The sequence below is a fragment of the Oncorhynchus gorbuscha genome, linkage group LG10 (assembly GCF_021184085.1).
Source record: "Oncorhynchus gorbuscha isolate QuinsamMale2020 ecotype Even-year linkage group LG10, OgorEven_v1.0, whole genome shotgun sequence".
Taxonomy (NCBI): domain Eukaryota; kingdom Metazoa; phylum Chordata; class Actinopteri; order Salmoniformes; family Salmonidae; genus Oncorhynchus; species Oncorhynchus gorbuscha.
Window position 1 is genome coordinate 41084712 of NC_060182.1, and position 21258 is coordinate 41105969.

A 21258-nucleotide genomic window follows, 5' to 3' on the forward strand; every position below is an offset into this window, starting at 1 on the left:
TCTCTCTCTCTGTCTCTCTTCCTCTCTCTCTCTCTCTGTCTCTCCTCCTCTCCTCTCTCCCCAGTCGTCAGGCTCGTCGCTGGAACCGGTTCTTCAGGATGAAGTGTCTCGTCTATGTAAAATCAAAGACATTTTATTGGTCTGTGATTCTGGTGGTCTTCCTGAATACTATTGCCATCGCTAGTGAACATCACCACCAGTCAGACATGCTTACTACTGTACAAGGTACACACACACACACACACACACACACACACACACACACACACACACACACACACACACACACACACACACACACACACACACACACACACACACACACACACACACACACACACAACACACACACACACACACACACACACACTCACACACACTCACACACACACACACTACTATATAAGGTCTGTTTTACGCTCTCACTGAAGCTGCCATTGACTAGTACATCTAGGAAGCATGTTCTGCATTGGCCCGATTCAGAGTAAAGATAAGCTGCCACAACTCAGGCTTTCGCTTAAATCGTTCATTGATGTCAATAAGATACTTGCACAAAAATATTGCGTTATGCAGATCTCAGGTCAGAATATTGCGTTATGCAGATCTCAGGTCAGAATATTGCGTTATGCAGATCTCAGGTCAGAATATTGCGTTATGCAGATCTCAGGTCAGAAAATTGCGTTATGCAGATCTCAGGTCAGAATATTGCGTTATGCAGATCTCAGGTCAGAATATTGCGTTATGCAGATCTCAGGTCAGAATATTGCGTTATGCAGATCTCAGGTCAGAATATTGCGTTATGCAGATCTCAGGTCAGAATATTGCGTTATGCAGATCTCAGGTCAGAATATTGCGTTATGCAGATCTCAGGTCAGAATATTGGCAATATTGTATCTCGTTTCTGTTATGTCTTTATCTCTTTATATATACTGTGACCTCTTTTACTTATAGTGACTTTTTTTTAGTTTACTAATGTTACCCCCATAGACAGAACCTGAGCCTCTAGTACAGAAATAGCAGCTCCCAGTACAAACCATAAACTACATCATACGTCCTGCTGTCTCAGGGTCAGTTCTTAGCACCCTGTCTTGCCGATAATGAATGCGGGGGGTTTTACGCACATCCAAAATAATAACAGGAACAGGACAAAAAGAAGGTCCGATATATATATATATAATAATCTATACCTGAATACCTGCCTGTCCGACCCTTCACCGGATGCAAACCCATTCGGATCCACCTGATTGGTACAGAAACCGGTGGATTGGGCCAGAACACACGTGGGTAAAGCGGCGGTTTGGAAATGTCTCATTGGATTTGTTACTATGATTGGTTAGAGGAGATCCTATCGCTGATGACTTTGTTTTGTACCACGCCCCTCGACACCACAAACGACTTCAATGGCGGCAGAGTAAAGTACGCAGCGAACGACAGAGCTGCGGAATAATTTAGTGTGAGTCGTCAGGCGAAGAGAAAAAGCCATAAGGAAATGTCTGCTCACTGTTTTGCTTCTCCCAAAATACATATTTGAATAACCCAAAGGGGATTCGATAACCTAAGCCTTTGGGTGTTTGTTCCCAGCAGAAAGTATTCCGACTTGCAATGAAAAAGACAACCTTCACTCACAAATAAAATATTACTTAGATGGTGGCTGGTGGGAGGAGCTATAGAAGGACAGGCTCATTGTAATGGCTGGAAAGGAATCAATGGAAACGGTATCAAACACATCACACATATGGAAACCACATGTTTGACTCCGTTCCATGAATTCCATTCCAGCCATTATAATGAGCCCATCCTCCTATAGCTCCTCCCACCAGCCTCCACTTACTTAGCTGTGTTATTCTCTCTGGTGTCAGGTAGTGCCAACAAAGATCAGTTCTTAGGGGCCTGTCTTGCCTATCCCTGATTTCTTATCGGTAACCTCTTGCCTATGCCTTTGTCCTCGTTGTTTCCTGTGTCCTTTCTCAGATAATGCCAACAAGGTGCTGCTGACCCTGTTTGCGCTGGAGATGTTTGTGAAGATGTACGCTCTGGGCCTGCCTCAATACTTCTTGTCCCTGTTCAACCGCTTCGACTGCTTCGTGGTGAGCGTGGGCATCCTCGAGATCATCCTGGTCACTGCTGACGTCATGTCCCCTCTCGGCATCTCTGTCCTCCGCTGCATCCGCCTGCTGAGACTGCTAAAGGTCACCAAGTAAGTCACCTCACTGGAAGAGCATTTATTGACCAATCGTTTGCTATTCTGGCGAGCCTTATCAAATCCCGAGCTAGCTAGCTAGCTAGCCTTCCATCAGAGAGATTTAACATTTGGTGACACAGCTGTTGCTATGATTTTGGGGTTTGTTCTCCGGTGTCTCATAATCACTGAGTGGGATCTCTGTGCTTTCCAAGTTTAATGAGTCAACAATAAAACAGAACTTGCCATTGCATTTGAAATACCGAGATCAACGATATGATATGACATCAGCAATATAATCCGAGTCAATGTAAACAAACATTTGATATAGTCTAGTATCTCTACGGTGGCCCTAAGAGGAAAAGTAGCTTTTTATTTTCGTGAGCGCACTGTCAGTAAACCTTTCACCTAAGTACCACTGTACAGTATATCTCTGATAACAGCCCACTATTCTCCCCGCTCTCAGGTATTGGACCTCCCTAAGTAACCTGATTGCCTCCCTGTTAAACTCAGTCCGTTCCATCGCCTCGCTGCTCCTCCTCCTCTTCCTCTTCATCGTCATTTTCTCCCTGCTGGGCATGCAGGTGTTCGGGGGGAAGTTCAACTTCCCAGACCAGGAGATCAGACGCAGTAACTTTGACAACTTCCCCCAGGCGCTCATCAGTGTCTTCCAGGTATTGTGCTTTCTATTGTTGCGTGATGTGTTGACTGACTGGCCGGACTGTCAGATTTGGATTGAATGACTTCCTCCTCTTCATTCAGGTTCTGACAGGGGAGGACTGGAACTCCATCATGTATAATGGTATCATGGCTTACGGTGGACCAGTCTTCCCTGGCATCCTAGTCAGCATCTACTTCATCATCCTCTTCACCTGTGGAAACTGTATCCTTCACTTCACCAGTACATTGAAAAAGGTTTAGAATATTTATTGAGGAAATGGAATGGGATGTGAGGGGATTCAGGCGGAGACTGAGATGAAGCCAACGGCTGTAGAGGAAGGATCCAGGGGGAGGACTCTGTAGTGTTTGAGTCTCGGGTTGACATCATCATGATCCTCAGGCCGTGGTAGGCTGCTGTGGTGATGGCAGTACCCCTCAGGTGATCGGTTGTCACTAGTTACCACAGCCACAAAGTCAAAAGTGGCTTTGTCATAAAAATGTGTGAAAACAAAGTTGAACTTTTGTCTTAATGTAAGGTTCGGCATCGGGTTAGCAGTGTGGTTATTGGCCAACTCGATTAATAATTTTTGTTACCGTCGGTCAGGATAGAATAGTTTGTGATGTGTTTGGTTACAGAAATAGGGCTTGTTTAATGGGATGTAAATAATTGTGTAATTACAAGGCTAGGCTGTGGCATAGCTAAGAGCAGGCCCAAGTACAGGGCTGTTGTTTCCTGAGTGCTGTGTGAACAGACATCCTCCTCAACGTGTTCCTGGCCATCGCTGTCGACAACCTGGCAGAAGCAGAGAGCCTGACGGCCGCCCAGAAAGACAAAGCAGAGGAGCGAAAGAGGCGGAAACTGCTCAGGTAAACACAACAACCCTCCTTTGACTCAACACACTCTTGTTTGGCACCATTGCAGAAAGAGCTAAATAAATTGAAGATGTTAGCAGTGCTTGACTTAGACTTAGACCCAGTACTCATTTTGTGTGCCCGGCACCGCTTATATTTAGTTGCAGGAGCTCCATAATACCTTTGAGCTAATATTCTATAGGAGGTGCGGGAAGTCAAGAAGAACAAAATCTGAGGTGCCGGTACACCGTTGCGGTGAACTCCTGCCCATGTCAAGTACTGGATGTTAGCTGCTGTTTGCTCAACTTCCTCTATCGTCCTTTATCTTTATCTTCCTTCCTTTCCCATCTTAAACAGCCGCTTGTTAGCTATACATACTTTATTACAACTAAATGTTCCTCTGTTCTCCCTCTCGCTCCACCTGTTCCTACCAGGGCCAACATGCCAGACAAGGCTGATGAGGAGAGGGTTCTGCTGGCTAAGAAACTGGCTGAACAGAGGGCTAAGATAGAGGGGATTCCCACCACTGCTAAGGTTAGTACTGCTGACTCAAGAGTCCTCTGTCTGTACCTGGCAGGTTAGTGTATAAGGTTAGTTAACTAAGCCTAGCATTAAGAAGCTGGCCGGACAGAGAACTAAGATAGAGTGGATTCCCACCACCGCTACTGACTTCAGTCAGCAAAGAGGGCTACTGAGCCAACAGGATCTAACACCACATCTCTTGGTGCAGGGTTACATTTCACTATTTCAGTCCTGAACCAGGTGTTGAGATGGCACTGATAGCCTACTGTGTACTGTGCCATTAAGCTGTCAATGAGCTGATGCTGGGTCCATGTGTGGTATTTAGTTAGCTGTGCCTCTTGTATTCTGAAAATCTCTGTGTTTTTAGCTGTTTATAAACCTGTCTCATTACATATCCGTCGTTTTCAATTCCAGCTGAAAGTTGATGAGTTTGAATCCAACGTGAAGGAAGTGAAGGATCCCTTCCCTTCAGCAGACTTCCCAGGTAGGTGGTAGGCACCGCCTGAGCCAGCCCTAGGCCAGGCAAGGCTACAGGAATGATCCCAGCATACACTACTGTACTATCATCTGAATCTCATTCTGCTAATCGAACCGCTACAAAAAAAAAAGAAGCAACTGAATCTAATAGTCGATAGCTAATCGCAGTAGGAAAGCTACTGCTTGATGTTGACGTCACTGCATTGGATTGAATGGCCATCGGTGCTGCTCTCCTAGCCGCGGTACAGGCAGTATAAGAATAGCCCCACCTAATTATTATTAGCCGCTCATCCCAAAGTCCAGTCTATTCTTACACGCTGTCCACTGCCTTTTAAAGGCTGTACTACCACACATGCTTTTGTTGTTAGCCAGCCATTTTCCGGGAATCGGAAATATGAGTTGTCTGAGGTTGTTGTGCTCATCCTCGACAGAGCTCAAGGTCCTAAACGATATCATAACCGCCATCGATAAGAGGCAATACTGTGCAGCCGTGTTCATCGACCTGGCCAAGGCTTTCGACTCTGTCAATCACCACATTCTTATCGGCAGACTCAACAGCCTTGGTTTCTCAAATGACTGCCTCGCCTGGTTCACCAACTACTTCTCTGATAGAGTTCAGTGTGTCAAATCGGAGGGCCTGCTGTCCGGACCTCTGGCAGTCTCTATGGGGGTGCCACAGGGTTCAATTCTCGGGCTGACTCTTGTTGCGGATGAATCAGAATTAGTTGGGTAACATAGATAAATAAGATGTTTTATTTACTTTCATAACATGCTTATGTGAGATACTTATCATTGGGATGTCTCCTTTTGGACTATACTGTTGGCAGTTGCACTTTTCCCTTCTCAGCTAGGGAAAAGTCACTTGGGGCCCAGAGAGGGGAGAGGTCAGGTTTGAACATTGTCTTCATATGTGAATGTATCTGTTAAACCATGTGAAGGGCTCCACAATGTCTGTACGCCAGTCACTCCCTCCTTTTCCCATTGGGGGGAGGAGTATAGCAGTGTCTGGAACCATTGTATGTCCCCTCTGATGTTGCACTTATCTTTAATAGTATATGACCTCGAGGGTCACTCCCCTCAGTGAGCTTGTCCAGGATTGAGGTGTTATTGAGATGGGAGTATCTAAAGTTGACAATTGATATATGCCATTGGATGAGGTAATGTTTTGGAACGAGATTAGAACCTCGTCTGAGAGACCAAACTGAAGGATAATTTATAGCTAATGCTATCTGGCTACGGGATACTCCTCTCTCAAGTAAAAGTCTTTCTTTGTGAACTGTTCCTAAGATCTGTGGTTCATCATGTAAGTTGAGAGGGGTGTATCTTGGCTATAAAGGATCTTGGTATTCTCTTATAGGCACTCTCAGAATTCATTTATAGACACTGAATTGATCTGAGAGTCAAAGGGTTATGGTGAAGCTCATATAATCAAAGATGAAGTTTAAGTATAACTCTGACTGGTGTGTGGTTAGTAATCTCTCCTCATTTACTAATACAGAACATTACCACGACACTCTCTTCTCTGTATACATCAATGATGTTGCTCTTGCTGCTGGTGATTCTCTGATCCACCTCTACGCAGACAACACCATTCTGTATACATCTGGCCCTGCTTTGGACACTGTGTTAACTAACCTCCAGACAAGCTTCAATGCCATACAACTGTCCTTCCGTGACCTCCAACTGCTCTTAAATGCAAGTAAAACTAAATGCATGCTCTTCAACCGATCACTGCCCGTACCTGCCTGCCCGTCTAGCTTCACTACTCTGGACGGTTCTGACTTAGAATATGTGGACAACTACAATATCTAGGTGTCTGGTTAGACTGCAAACTCTCCTTACAGACTCACATTAAGCATCTCCAATCCAAAATTAAATATTTCACAACAAAGCATCCTTCACTCATGTTGCCAAACATACCCTCGTAAAACTGACCAACCTACTGATCCTCGACTTCGGTGTTGGAATTTACCTTCCAACACTCTACTCAACAAATTGGATGCAGTCTATCATAGTGCCATCCGTTTTGTCACCAAAGCCCCATATTCTACCCACCACTGCGACCTGTACACTCTCGTTGCCTGGCCCTCGCTTCATACTCGTCGCCAAACCAACAGGCTCCAGGTCATCTACAAGTCTTTGCTAGGTAAAGCCCCGCCTTATCTCAGCTCAATTGTCACCATAGCAGCACCCACCCGAAGTACACGCTCCAGCAGGTATATTTCACTGGTCACCCCCAAAGCCAATTCCTCCTTTGTCCGCTCTTTCCTTACAGTTCTCTGCTGCCAATGACTGGAATGAACTGCAAAAATCACTGAAGCTGGAGACTCATATCTCCCTCACTAACTTTAAGCACCAGCTGTCAGAGCAGCTCACAGATCACTGCACCTGTACATAGTCCATCTGTAAATAGCCCATCCAACTACCTCATCCCCATACTGTATTTATTTATTTATCTTGCTCCTTTGCACCCCAGTATTTCTACTTGAACATTCATCTTCTGCACATCTATCACTCCAGTGTTTAATTGCTATATTGTAATTACTTCATTTGCACACAATGTATATAGAATTGACTGTATGTTTGTTTATTCCATGTGTAACTCTGTGTTGTTGTATGTGTCGAACTGCTTTTCTTTATCTTGGCCAGGTCGCAGTTGTAAATGAGAACTTGTTCTCAACTAGCCTACCTGGTTAAATAAAGGTGAAATAAAAAAATGTAAAAAAGAGCACACAGCACATGTCTCCTTTATCCCTGCTACAGTAGCCTGATCCCAGATTTGTTTGTGCTGTCTTGCCAACTTCATTGTCACGCCACTAACCATAGGAGTTGGCAAGACAGCACAAACAGACTTGGAATCAGACTATTGCTACACTATGTCTTATGTTTATGAACCTAAAACAAATATGGAGGCCTTATTAAAACAAAAATCTGATCTGGTTATTAATTACTTTCATAAAAGAAAAAGGATTGCGCACCATAACAAAAACCTGTCAATAATGAATTTACTGTACAATAATTTAATGACTGCCAACTACCAACTGTCCTATCCACGACGCCTTCTGTTCTAGGTGATGATGAGGAGGAGGAGCCTGCTATCCCTGAGAGCCCACGGCCTCGACCAATGGCTGATCTCCAGCTGAAAGAGGAAGAGGTTCCTATGCCGGAGACCTACTCCTTTTTTATCTTCGGACCGGAGAACAAGTGAGTCGCACAGACCAACACATTCTCTATTCAATTCAATTCAGGCCAACAACGAACAATGGGTTGTATCTGACGTAGGGTCTTAATATACTGCTACTAAAATCATGTTTCAATAATAAATTGGCCTCGTGTTCCCGTCTGATGTTACAATAACTATGTAAGTTGAGGTTGTTGTCTTTTCTTTGTGTGTGTGTGTGTGTGTGTGTGTTTGTGTTCCCTCCGTGGTCAGGTTTCGTAAGCTGTGTCATAGGATCGTCAATGCCACCCCCTTCACCAACTTCATCCTGCTCTTCATCCTCCTCAGTAGTATATCACTGGCCGCTGAGGATCCCATAGACCCCAAGTCATTCAGGAATAAGGTGCTCAAGCTTTGTTCCATTAGGAAGTCTAAGTGTAGGGTGTCTATCTACTCTGGATGAAAACACGCTTTGGTGAATCTTCCTTATGTTATAAAATACAATTTGTGTTCTGAATTCTTCAGTAGGGTCTTTCTCTAACATATCATTAACATTTTATCCGAAAAGTCTGATTTTGTAAGCTAATACATCTGATAATAAGCACTGTTCTCTGTTGACAGAGCAACGGTACTTTCTCACAGACTTTTGAGGATTTCATATGTTGTGGTCGTCTGCATCCGTGGGTCGCAAAAAGCAAAATCGACATGACACGAGCTGAAATGTAAAAAACTTAAGCTTACAGTACGCTCAGTGCTCCGTTGACATTTCACAGAGATACGTTTGCTTTTGCAAGAAATCTACTAAAAAGAACAACAATTTCACATTAATATGAAAAACGAATACTAATATATAAGACATAAGGCTACTTTTGAAGAATCTCAAATTATATTTGTATTTATTTAAAAACATTTTTTTACTAATTCCGTATTGTTATTTCATAGTTTTGATGTCTTCACTATTATTCTACAATGTAGAAAATAGTACAAATAAAGAAAAACCCTTGAATGAGCAGGTGTGTCCAAACTTTTGACTCGTACTGTATATTTTTGACAACATTTTTTCTCCGGCCTCCATTGAATTATTCACCTTAATTTTGGTCACCTGCAAGGGTAAAAACTACAATAACCTTTGAACAGATTATGATAGAGACACGAGGTTTAGACTACACCATTTACCCATTGGTCAAAATATGTGTTTTTGATTGGACATCCTACTAAGTGGTGTCTTCTAATGTGTTCCAGTCAGACACATCAAATAAAATAAGATTTGAAATAAAGTGCATTCAAAATGAAACCTCAATAAACGTTCCATAAAAGGACAAACAGTGTAAAGCAAAGGTTCTCAAACTTTTTGTGGCCGGGGAACCCTTTTGTGATAGCAAACTAATCAGGTTTCCTCATAATCGGAACACAACTCGAATTAGTAAAACTCCTTATGTGCCATTGTTATCTATGACTGTGTCTTTTAAAGGCCAATGTCTTGGCATCGGAGAGAAAATTGTGCTGTTTTCAAGCTAATTTCCCTCAACTCTAAACATTTTATCACTGTGAATACCCGTATCCCTGTGATTATCCCAGGCCCATGTTGCCTAGGGTTAAGAACATACATTGTAGATGAATACCCTTGTATTGTATAACACAATTTAAACATATTCCACGGATCCCTTGGCTAAAAGTTGTTTCATCTGTTGTTAGTAATATTCATCAAAATATATATATATTGAGATCTGGCTGTGGACCCTCTGCAGTTCCTCAGACTCCCCTTCGAGTACCCCTGGTGTAAAGTACGCTACTTAAATGACTTCGCTATGTGATGATAACTCGACCAACCCTCGCTTTTCTGCAGGTCTTGGCTTATGCTGATATTGTCTTCACCACTGTGTTCACCATTGAGATTGTGCTGAAGGTAAAGTATTCTAAATTCCTATTGGATGAAATGGTATAATATTTAGGACAATATTTAGGACAGCTAGTGTATGTTATAACCCAAGTGTTCCCCCTCCAGATGACGGTGTATGGAGCCTTCCTGCATCCAGGCTCTTTCTGCCGTAACTCCTTCAACATGCTGGACCTGCTGGTGGTGGGCGTGTCTCTGTTGTCCATGGGAATGGAGTGAGTGTTGCTATCCTGTTGGGTGATAGTAAATATGTAGTGTTACTGTATTAGTCCTTTGGATTTACACAGAGTTTACGAAACGTTGGAAACACCTGCTCTTTGCATGACATGGACTGTGATCCCTTGTTGATGTCACCTGTTAAAATATCACATGAATCCGCGTGGAACGCTTTCGACGCCTTGTAGAGTCCGTGCCCCGACGAATCGAGGCTGTTCAGGAAAAAAAAGGGGTTGCAACTCAATAGTAGGAAGGTGTTCGATAAAGGTTTTGTACACTCGGTGTCGTTCTCGATGTCTTGAGTGGCGCCGTAGAGATGCAGTAGAGCGCTGTAGAGATACACGCGTGACGTCTCCGACCACTGCCTTGTATCCTTTTCCCTCTCGCTCTCATCCAACACCTCCCACACTGCCCCTACTCGGATGGTATCGCGCCGTCCCAACCTTCGCTCTCTCTCCCCCCGCTACTCTCTCCTCTTCCATCCTATCATCTCTTCCCTCCGCTCAAACCTTCTCCCACCTATCTCCTGATTCTGCCTCCTCAACCCTCCTCTCCTCCCTCTCTGCATCCCTTGACTCTCTATGTCCCCTATCCTCCAGGCCGGCTCGGTCCTCCCCTCCCGCTCCGTGGCTCGATGACTCATTGCGAGCTCACAGAACAGGGCTCCGGGCAGCCGAGCGGAAATGGAGGAAAACTCGCCTCCCTGCGGACCTGGCATCCTTTCACTCCCTCCTCTCTACATTTTCCTCCTCTGTCTCTGCTGCTAAAGCCACTTTCTACCACGCTAAATTCCAAGCATCTGCCTCTAACCCTAGGAAGCTCTTTGCCACCTTCTCCTCCCTCCTGAATCCTCCGCCCCCCTCCCCCCTCCTCCCTCTCTGCAGATGACTTGTCAACCATTTTGAAAAGAAGGTACGACATCCGATCCTCGTTTGCTAAGTCAAACGACACCGCTGGTTCTGCTCACACTGCCCTACCCTGTGCTCTGACCTCTTTCTCCCTCTCTCTCCAGATGAAATCTCGCGTCTTGTGACGGCCGGCCGCCCAACAACCTGCCCGCTTGACCCTATCCCCTCCTCTCTTCTCCAGACCATTTCCGGAGACCTTCTCCCTTACCTCACCTCGCTCATCAACTCATCCCTGACCGTTGGCTACGTCCCTTCCGTCTTCAAGAGAGCGAGAGTTGCACCCCTTCTGAAAAAAACCTACACTCGATCCCTCCGATGTCAACAATTACAGACCAGTATCCCTTCTTTCTTTTCTCTCCAAAACTCTTGAACGTGCCGTCCTTGGCCAGCTCTCCCGCTATCTCTCTCTGAATGACCTTCTTGATCCAAATCAGTCAGGTTTCAAGACTAGTCATTCAACTGAGACTGCTCTCCTCTGTATCACGGAGGCGCTCCGCACTGCTAAAGCTAACTCTCTCTCCTCTGCTCTCATCCTTCTAGATCTATCGGCTGCCTTCGATACTGTGAACCATCAGATCCTCCTCTCCACCCTCTCCGAGTTGGGCATCTCCGGCGCTGGCCCACGCTTGGATTGCGTCCTACCTGACAGGTCGCTCCTACCAGGTGGCGTGGCGAGAATCTGTCTCCTCACCAGCTCTCACCACTGGTGTCCCCCAGGGCTCTGTTCTTGGCCCTCTCCTATTCTCGCTATACACCAAGTCACTTGGCTCTGTCATAACCTCACATGGTCTCTCTTATCATTGCTATGCAGACGACACACAATTAATCTTCTCCTTTCCCCCTTCTGATGACCAGGTGGCGAATCGCATCTCTGCATGTCTGGCAGACATATCAGTGTGGATGACGGATCACCACCTCAAGCTGAACCTCGGCAAGACGGAGCTGCTCTTCCTCCCGGGGAAGGACTGCCCGTTCCATGATCTCGCCATCACGGTTGACAACTCCATTGTGTCCTCCTCCCAGAGCGCCAAGAACCTTGGCGTGATCCTGGACAACACCCTGTCGTTCTCAACTAACATCAAGGCGGTGGCCCGTTCCTGTAGGTTCATGCTCTACAACATCCGCAGAGTACGACCCTGCCTCACACAGGAAGCGGCGCAGGTCCTAATCCAGGCACTTGTCATCTCCCGTCTGGATTACTGCAACTCGCTGTTGGCTGGGCTCCCTGCCTGTGCCATTAAACCCCTTCAACTCATCCAGAACGCCGCAGCCCGTCTGGTGTTCAACCTTCCCAAGTTCTTCACGTCACCCCGCTCCTCCGTTCTCTCCACTGGCTTCCAGTTGAAGCTCGCATCCGCTACAAGACCATGGTGCTTGCCTACGGAGCTGTGAGGGGAACGGCACCTCAGTACCTCCAGGCTCTGATCAGGCCCTACACCCAAACAAGGGCACTGCGTTCATCCACCTCTGGCCTGCTGCCTCCCTACCACTGAGGAAGTACAGCTCCCGCTCAGCCCAGTCAAAACTGTTCGCTGCCCTGGCCCCCAATGGTGGAACAAACTCCCTCACGACGCCAGGACAGCGGAGTCAATCACCACCTTCCGGAGACACCTGAAACCCCACCTCTTTAAGGAATACCTAGGATAGGTTAAGTAATCCCTTCACCCCACCCCTAAGTTTTAGATGCACTATTGTTAAGTGACTGTCCCACTGGATGTCATAAGGTGAATGCACCAATTTGTAAGTCGCTCTGGATAAGAGCGTCTGCTAAATGACTTAAATGTAAATGTAAATGTAAACGTCAATTCAACCAGCTTCGCCTGCTGGGACGAGCACATTGTGAAGGCTGTCATGTGTCTGCCGTCGGACTCTAGGTCCAGTGCCATCTCAGTGGTGAAGATTCTCAGGGTGTTGAGGGTGCTGAGACCTCTAAGGGCTATCAACAGAGCCAAGGGCCTGAAGGTACTGTACACCACACACACACACACACACACACACGTATTTCTATAGAAATGCATTGCCACACAGCTGGTGATCTGACCTATATGTGTAATGTTTTTCACAGCACGTGGTCCAGTGTGTGTTTGTAGCCATCAAAACCATCGGCAACATCGTCCTGGTCACCATGCTGCTCGACTTCATATTCTCCTGCATAGGGGTCCAGCTCTTCAAGGTGCGGTTCAACCTGTATGGTGTAGCTATATGCAGAAGCTCACATATGACACAGAACAGCAAGATCCTAGACAGCTCCGTGGCTTTATTATGATTTATAATATGCTAGACTGCATAGGGGTCCAGCTCTTCAGCGGTTCAACCTCATATGCAGAACCTCACATATGACACAGAACAGCAAGGTCCTAGACAGCTCCGTGGCTTTATTATGATTTATAATATGCTAGACTGCATAGGGGTCCAGCTCCTCAATGTGAGATTGAATAATGTATGTAGAGTAGTAGGTAGATGACATCACTTGAGGTAGATGACAACACTTGAGGTCATAGCCAGCTCAGGGGTTATGGTTGTGGTTGGGGCTAGGGTTGAACGGGGATGTGGACATGAAGCTAGGGTTGTGGTTGGGGTTAGGGTTGAACGGGAATGTGGACTTGAAGCTAGGGTTATGGTTGGGGTTAGGGTTGAACGGGGATGTGGACTTGAAGCTAGGGTTGTGGTTGGGGTTAGGGTTGAACGGGGATGTGGACTTGAAGCTAGGGTTATGGTTGGGGTTAGGGTTGAACGGGGATGTGGACTTGAAGCTAGGGTTATGGTTGTGGTTGCGGTTAGGGTTGAACAGGGATATAGACATGAAGCTAGGGTTATGGTTGGGGTTAGGGTTGAACGGGGATGTGGACTTGAAGCTAGGGTTATGGTTGGGGTTAGGGTTGAACGGGGATGTGGACATGAAGCTAGGGTTATGGTTGGGGTTAGGGTTGAACGGGGATGTGGACTTGAAGCTAGGGTTATGGTTGGGGTTAGGGTTGAACAGGGATATAGACATGAAGATAGGGTTATGGTTGGGGTTAGGGTTGAACAGGGATATAGACATGAAGCTAGGGTTATGGTTGTGGTTGCGGTTAGGGTTGAACAGGGATATAGACATGAAGCTAGGGTTATGGTTGTGGTTGGGGTTAGGGTTGAACGGGATGTGGACATGAAGCTAGGGTTATGGTTGTGGCGTTAGGGTTGAACGGGGATGTGGACATGAAGCTAGGGTTGTGGTTGTGGTTGGGGTTAGGGTTGAACAGGGATATAGACATGAAGCTAGGGTTATGGTTGTGTTTAGCGTTAGGGTTGAACAGGGATATAGACATGAAGCTAGGGTTGTGGTTGTGGTTGGGGTTAGGGTTGAACGGGGATGTGGACATGAAGCTAGGGTTATGGTTGTGGTTGGGGTTAGGGTTGAACGGGGATGTGGACATGAAGCTAGGGTTATGGTTGTGTTTAGCGTTAGGGTTGAACGGGATGTGGACATGAAGCTAGGGTTATGGTTGTGGTTAGGGTTGAACAGGGATATAGACATGAAGCTAGGGTTATGGTTGTGGTTGGGGTTAGGGTTGAACAGGGATATAGACATGAAGCTAGGGTTATGGTTGGGGTTAGGGTTGAACAGGGATATAGACATGAAGCTAGGGTTATGGTTATGGTTGGGGTTAGGGTTGAACAGGGATATAGACATGAAGCTAGGGTTATGGTTGGGGTTAGGGTTGAACAGGGATATAGACATGAAGCTAGGGTTATGGTTGCGGTTAGGGTTGAACAGGGATATAGACATGAAGCTAGGGTTATGGTTGGGGTTAGGGTTGAACGGGGATGTGGACTTGAAGCTAGGGTTATGGTTGGGGTTAGGGTTGAACGGGGATGTGGACATGAAGCTAGGGTTATGGTTGGGGTTAGGGTTGAACGGGGATGTGGACTTGAAGCTAGGGTTATGGTTGGGGTTAGGGTTGAACAGGGATATAGACATGAAGATAGGGTTATGGTTGGGGTTAGGGTTGAACAGGGATATAGACATGAAGCTAGGGTTATGGTTGTGGTTGCGGTTAGGGTTGAACAGGGATATAGACATGAAGCTAGGGTTATGGTTGTGGTTGGGGTTAGGGTTGAACCGGGATGTGGACATGAAGCTAGGGTTATGGTTGTGTTTAGCGTTAGGGTTGAACGGGGATGTGGACATGAAGCTAGGGTTGTGGTTGTGGTTGGGGTTAGGGTTGAACAGGGATATAGACATGAAGCTAGGGTTATGGTTGTGTTTAGCGTTAGGGTTGAACAGGGATATAGACATGAAGCTAGGGTTGTGGTTGTGGTTGGGGTTAGGGTTGAACGGGGATGTGGACATGAAGCTAGGGTTATGGTTGTGGTTGGGGTTAGGGTTGAACGGGGATGTGGACATGAAGCTAGGGTTATGGTTGTGTTTAGCGTTAGGGTTGAACGGGGATGTGGACATGAAGCTAGGGTTATGGTTGTGGTTAGGGTTGAACAGGGATATAGACATGAAGCTAGGGTTATGGTTGTGGTTGGGGTTAGGGTTGAACGGGGATGTGGACATGAAGCTAGGGTTATGGTTGTGTTTAGCGTTAGGGTTGAACGGGGATGTGGACATGAAGCTAGGGTTATGGTTGTGGTTAGGGTTGAACAGGGATATAGACATGAAGCTAGGGTTATGGTTGTGGTTGGGGTTAGGGTTGAACAGGGATATAGACATGAAGCTAGGGTTATGGTTGGGGTTAGGGTTGAACAGGGATATAGACATGAAGCTAGGGTTATGGTTATGGTTGGGGTTAGGGTTGAACAGGGATATAGACATGAAGCTAGGGTTATGGTTGGGGTTAGGGTTGAACAGGGATATAGACATGAAGCTAGGGTTATGGTTATGGTTGCGGTTAGGGTTGAACAGGGATATAGACATGAAGCTAGGGTTGTGGTTGTGGTTGGGGTTAGGGTTGAACCGGGATGTGGACATGAAGCTAGGGTTATGGTTGTGTTTAGCGTTAGGATTGAACGGGGATGTGGACATGAAGCTAGGGTTATGGTTATGGTTGCGGTTAGGGTTGAACAGGGATATAGACATGAAGCTAGGGTTGTGGTTGTGGTTGGGGTTAGGGTTGAACGGGGATGTGGACATGAAGCTAGGGTTGTGGTTGTGGTTGGGGTTAGGGTTGAACAGGGATATAGACGTGAAGCTAGGGTTGTGGTTGTGGTTGGGGTTAGGGTTGAACAGGGATATAGACATGAAGCTAGGGTTGTGGTTGTGGTTGGGGTTAGGGTTGAACAGGGATATAGACGTGAAGCTAGGGTTGTGGTTGTGGTTGGGGTTAGGGTTGAACCGGGATGTGGACATGAAGCTAGGGTTATGGTTGTGGTTGGGGTTAGGGTTGAATAGGGATATAGACATGAAGCTAGGGTTATGGTTGTGGTTGGGGTTAGGGTTGAATAGGGATATAGACATGAAGCTAGGGTTATGGTTGTGGTTGGGGTTAGGGTTGAATAGGGATATAGACATGAAGCTAGGGTTGTGGTTGGGGTTGGGGTTAGGGTTGAATAGGGATATAGACATGAAGCTAGGGTTATGGTTGGGGTTAGGGTTGAATAGAGATATAGACATGAAGCTAGGGTTATGGTTGGGGCTAGGGTTGAATAGGGATATAGACATGAAGCTAGGGTTATGGTTGTGGTTGGGGTTAGGGTTGAATAGGGATATAGACATGAAGCTAGGGTTGTGGTTGGGGTTGGGGTTGGGGTTAGGGTTGAATAGGGATATAGACATGAAGCTAGGGTTATGGTTGTGGTTGGGGTTAGGGTTGAATAGGGATATAGACATGAAGCTAGGGTTATGGTTGGGGTTAGGGTTGAATCCGGGATGTGGACATGAAGCTAGGGTTGTGGTTGTGGTTGGGGTTGAACCGGGATGTGGACATGAAGCTAGGGTTAGGGTTGAGGTTAGGGTTAGGATTGTGGTTAAGGGTTAGGGTTGCTAGTAATCATATTTCAAATTACTCGAAATACGTAGTGGAAACTGTAAAGGTTGTGCATTACTTTATATCACTTAGCTCATGATTATGTTGTGCTCTCCTCCAGGGTAAATTCTACACTTGCTCAGACCCCTCCAAAATGACAGAGGTCACGTGCCGGTAAGACAGCTTTATTTTCAGTTTCTTTAACTGTCCCTTATTCATTCCATTGGGCATTATTATGAATTCCTCCCTTTTCTCCAACCCCATCCTCTCCTCCCATCCTCCTCTCCCTCTTTCTCACTTCCTTCCCTTCCTTGTCCGCCCTCTCTTTCTCTCTCAATTCAATCCAACTTCATTGACATAGCACTGATGATCGAATACTACATCTCTCCCCCCAGGGGTGTGTTCCTGAAGCACCAGGAGAACAGTCTTCAGGAGATGGTGTTGGCCCACAGGGACTGGATCAACAGTGACTTTAACTTTGACAACGTCCTCAACGGCATGCTGGCTCTGTTTACCGTGTCCACATTCGAAGGGTGGCCACAGTGAGTTAACCAGCCTGGAAGGCGAACTGGCTGAATCAGGGTTGGGGCTCAATTCCATTTCAACTTCTATTCAGGAACTGAAACGGAAATTCCAATTCTCCACGATGGTTTTCTGTGAAGAACATTTAGAATTTAGAGTTGAAATGGAATTGACCACAACTCTCGTTCGAGTGTCACCGTTTCACTGTTGTTTCACTGTGCTGATTCAGACTGGACATGTCTTCATTGTATTGAATGGTTCCAGGCTAGATCAGTGAAGTGAAACAGTAGTGACACTGAGCAATATTCAGTTTGGATTCCAGACTAGGTACTGCAAGACATATAGCCATTATTATGTTCTTCTAACAAGGAAAGTATTTTTTAAAAACTATTTTCTCTCCTTTTATTGCTCCCTCTTTTTCTCCTTCCTTCCTACCTTCCTTCCTTCCTTCCTTCACTCCCTCTCTCCCTCCCTCCCCTCTCCCAGGCTGTTGTATAAAGCCATAGACTCAGACAGGGAGGATAAGGGCCCAGTCTACAACAATCGTGTGGATATCTCCATCTTTTTCATCGTCTACCTCATCCTCATCGCCTTCTTCATGATGAACATCTTCGTCGGCTTCGTCATCGTCACCTTCCAGGAGCAGGGAGAGTCTGAGTATAAGAACTGTGAGCTCGACAAGAACCAGGTAAGCTGGCTAAGCATATCGATGTGTTCTTAACTCTTTGTGATCGACAGCCTGACGGAGTCACAGAGTATTCTTATCTGCACTTATCTATACTGTCTTTGAGATGTGCTTGACAGAAATGTCCATGTAAATATTCCATGCGCTGCTCAATGCAAGATTTACACAAAAATACAAGTTTACGTCATTTGGCCTGTTACTATTTAACAGATACAGGAGCTTTACTGCATTGACTTCACTTCTCTCTCCTCAGCGTCAGTGTGTGCAGTATGCTCTGAAGGCCAAGCCTCTGCGGTGTTATATCCCTAAGAACCACTATCAGTACAACATGTGGTACATAGTCACCTCCTGCTACTTTGAGTACGCCATGTTCTTCCTCATCATGCTCAACACGCTGTGTCTCGGCATGCAGGTAAATCTAGAACACATCCATTCTATTCTGTTCGTGCTCAACGCATCTGGCTGCGTTTACACAGGCAGCCCAATTCTGATCTTTGTAGCACTAATTGGTGTTTTGTCTCTTTGTTCCTCATGGCAGATATTTTGGAGGTATTAAATAGTCAAAATGCTGTTATGCTATTTCCTCAATGGGTTTGTTGTGTATTTCCACCATGCAGCACTGCAACCAGTCAGCCCATGTGACCAAGCTGTCTGACACTCTGAACATGATCTTCACTGTCCTCTTCACGGTGGAGATGATACTAAAACTCATTGCCTTCAAAGCTAAGGTAGGGTTAGGCGCAGGCCCAGGCTCTGGGCTGGCAGGAATGTTTACTGTAGAATGTTTAGTGGGTATTTTTAAGTATGCTGGGGGTTCTTCGTTTTCCAGAATCGTTTTTTCTCCATGCCCCTGTGTATTCTGTGTATCCCAGGGCTACTTTGGAGACCCGTGGAACGTGTTTGACTTCCTCATCGTCATCGGCAGTGTTGTCGATGTCATCCTGAGTGAGGTCGACGTGAGTACACAGTACAGCGGCAGCTACGTTTGTACACCTATGCAAGTCGTACGGTGGTAGTAGATACTGGCCGTGTTCAGTAGCAGAACGTCTTGCAACAATAAATGTTTCCAAATGTTTTCTCCCAACTGAACGTGAACCTGGTGTGATCTTTTATAAGACGCTCCCATGCAATGTAATCGTGTTTATTCAACGTATTCATAACTGTGACCCAGAAACACAAACTCCTGGCTTCACAGCAGCAGGCTGTGGGAAGCAGCACTAGTTCACAGCAGGACCTGGTTAGTACCACTGTCAGACACACGCCCCTCCACGCCCCACATGATCTCCAGTCCCTTCCATTGGAATGTCTATGTTACATGTTGATTTAATATTGCGCCAAGGACTAATATTCTATTGTCGGTATCACCTCGTCCAGTTGAGTTCAGTGAAGTGAGGCTATGACAGGAAACACTACAGCATTTTTGAACATCACCTTGTTTTCATGTCTTTATTTCCCCCTCTCCTTTCACTCGGTGAAGCACCAGGTTTCGTTTGTCTCTGTCTTCATCCAACACGCACTCCTGTGTTTTCTCCCCTCTGAACCGTCACCAATAAACATCTCCAGTGTTCCCTCACCTCCATCCACCTGTCTAACCACCCCCCCCCCTTCCTCCTCTTCTCCTCCATCTCTCTCCAGGCTGCCTTGGCCTCTAGTGGAGGACTGTACTGTCTCCATGGCTGTGCTGTAAATATCACTTTACACTGCATCTGTATCTGCATGGGCCTTCTTGCTGTGTGCTGAGCACTGTGAGCACTACTCTAGTTGTCTGTTATTGTGCCCGTGAGGCCCTAGCTGGATGCGCCCTTACAGAGAGATAGCGGACCCAGCCTATGGGGCATCTTGTTGCACTAGGAGCTAATTAGACATTGGGTTAGACATTGCTTCCTATAGAATTGCATCAAGGATTTGGTCAGTATTCTCTTGACATGGTTTGAAACTGTATGGCTCTTCTCTGAGAGTGTCTAACGCTAACTAACTGATTTAATGTCATCAACACGTTAAGTACTGATGTTTGTGTCTACATTTATAGTAGGCCTTGGAAGTTTATTTTGTATTTGGCATGCTGAATGTATCTATTAATAACTGTGTATCGTAACTTCCCCCCCTCCTGAAGTTTTGTAGATTTATGCTAAATCGATAAACATTTACTAATTCATAGAATTATCCACTAACGCAACAATAACGTCTGTGGCTAATATGATCGATCTCTGATTGTATTTCAGCAGACAAACCCTATGCAGGCCATTGCGGTAAGACGGTATTCTTGTTGTTGTATTGTTTTCAATTACAAATGTATTAGTCTGACAAAGTTACTCTGTAATTATACCATTGATATGAATGAATGACAATGAATGACAATTAAAACCAATGTGTTTTTATTCACCTAAAGGATTCTGAGAATGCCAGAGTGTCCATCACATTCTTCCGTCTGTTCCGTGTGATGCGTTTGGTTAAACTACTAAACAGGTCAGAGGGCATCCGTAACCTGCTGTGGACCTTCATCAAGTCCTTCCAGGTCAGTACCAGTCAGTGTTTCCCTAACCTCAATTTACAGGCTTCCTCACATTTATTCGTAAACAGCAGAATGATGAGCAAAACTTGGGGTAGGGAAACACGAGACCCAAATGGAAGGTCGGGTCCAACTGGTGGTTCTGGAGCCAATTTCTACTGGGTTGCAGCAACCATGTATGGAGCTGATGGTAGTTTAAGTAAATATCACTGGATATCACTGGTTGGGATGACTCAATGTGTGTTTGTTCTGCAGGCTCTACCCTACGTGGCTCTTCTGATCGTCATGCTCTTCTTCATCTACGCAGTCATCGGGATGCAGGTCAACTTTTAGGAGTGAACTGAATATTTTTGAGTACATACACACTATGGGTCCACTTACCCTTGAGTCTTCCCTTTCAGGTGTTTGGGAAGATAGCCTTAGTGGATGGCACACAGATCAACCGCAACAACAACTTCCAGACATTCCCCCAAGCTGTCCTGCTGCTATTCCGGTGAGTCAGTCAGTGAGATCGAGAGAGTGGATTTTTTATATTTTTTATTTAACCTTATTTAACGAGTCAGTCAGAGGTAAGGTCAGAGTTCACACATACTGTATATCCACCACTGAGGTGCCTGTGTGTCTATGGGGGGTGCAACAGAACTTTCAGATAGAAATATACATGGTAAATACACCATCTGTGATGTAGTGATTTGGCCTATTGAATACACTAGTTGTGCT

The 21258-nt window shown here is 45.8% G+C and overlaps 1 protein-coding gene across 1 annotated transcript in view; it reads left to right on the plus strand.

Annotated features, from left to right (window-relative positions):
• LOC124046106 (dihydropyridine-sensitive L-type skeletal muscle calcium channel subunit alpha-1-like) overlaps positions 1-21258 on the plus strand; it is a 50834-nt gene that overhangs the window by 18124 nt on the left and 11452 nt on the right. Inside the window, exons 10-33 of the mRNA XM_046366118.1 lie at positions 65-225; positions 1972-2197; positions 2646-2853; positions 2942-3062; positions 3592-3706; positions 4126-4225; positions 4628-4697; positions 7762-7894; positions 8124-8253; positions 9697-9756; positions 9856-9962; positions 12746-12833; positions 12937-13044; positions 16944-16996; positions 17218-17364; positions 17831-18032; positions 18283-18441; positions 18647-18757; positions 18902-18985; positions 19665-19712; positions 20252-20278; positions 20419-20544; positions 20794-20859; positions 20940-21031. Coding sequence (XP_046222074.1) covers positions 65-225; positions 1972-2197; positions 2646-2853; positions 2942-3062; positions 3592-3706; positions 4126-4225; positions 4628-4697; positions 7762-7894; positions 8124-8253; positions 9697-9756; positions 9856-9962; positions 12746-12833; positions 12937-13044; positions 16944-16996; positions 17218-17364; positions 17831-18032; positions 18283-18441; positions 18647-18757; positions 18902-18985; positions 19665-19712; positions 20252-20278; positions 20419-20544; positions 20794-20859; positions 20940-21031 — 2742 coding nt within the window. The remainder of the gene's footprint in view (positions 1-64; positions 226-1971; positions 2198-2645; positions 2854-2941; positions 3063-3591; positions 3707-4125; positions 4226-4627; positions 4698-7761; positions 7895-8123; positions 8254-9696; positions 9757-9855; positions 9963-12745; positions 12834-12936; positions 13045-16943; positions 16997-17217; positions 17365-17830; positions 18033-18282; positions 18442-18646; positions 18758-18901; positions 18986-19664; positions 19713-20251; positions 20279-20418; positions 20545-20793; positions 20860-20939; positions 21032-21258) is intronic.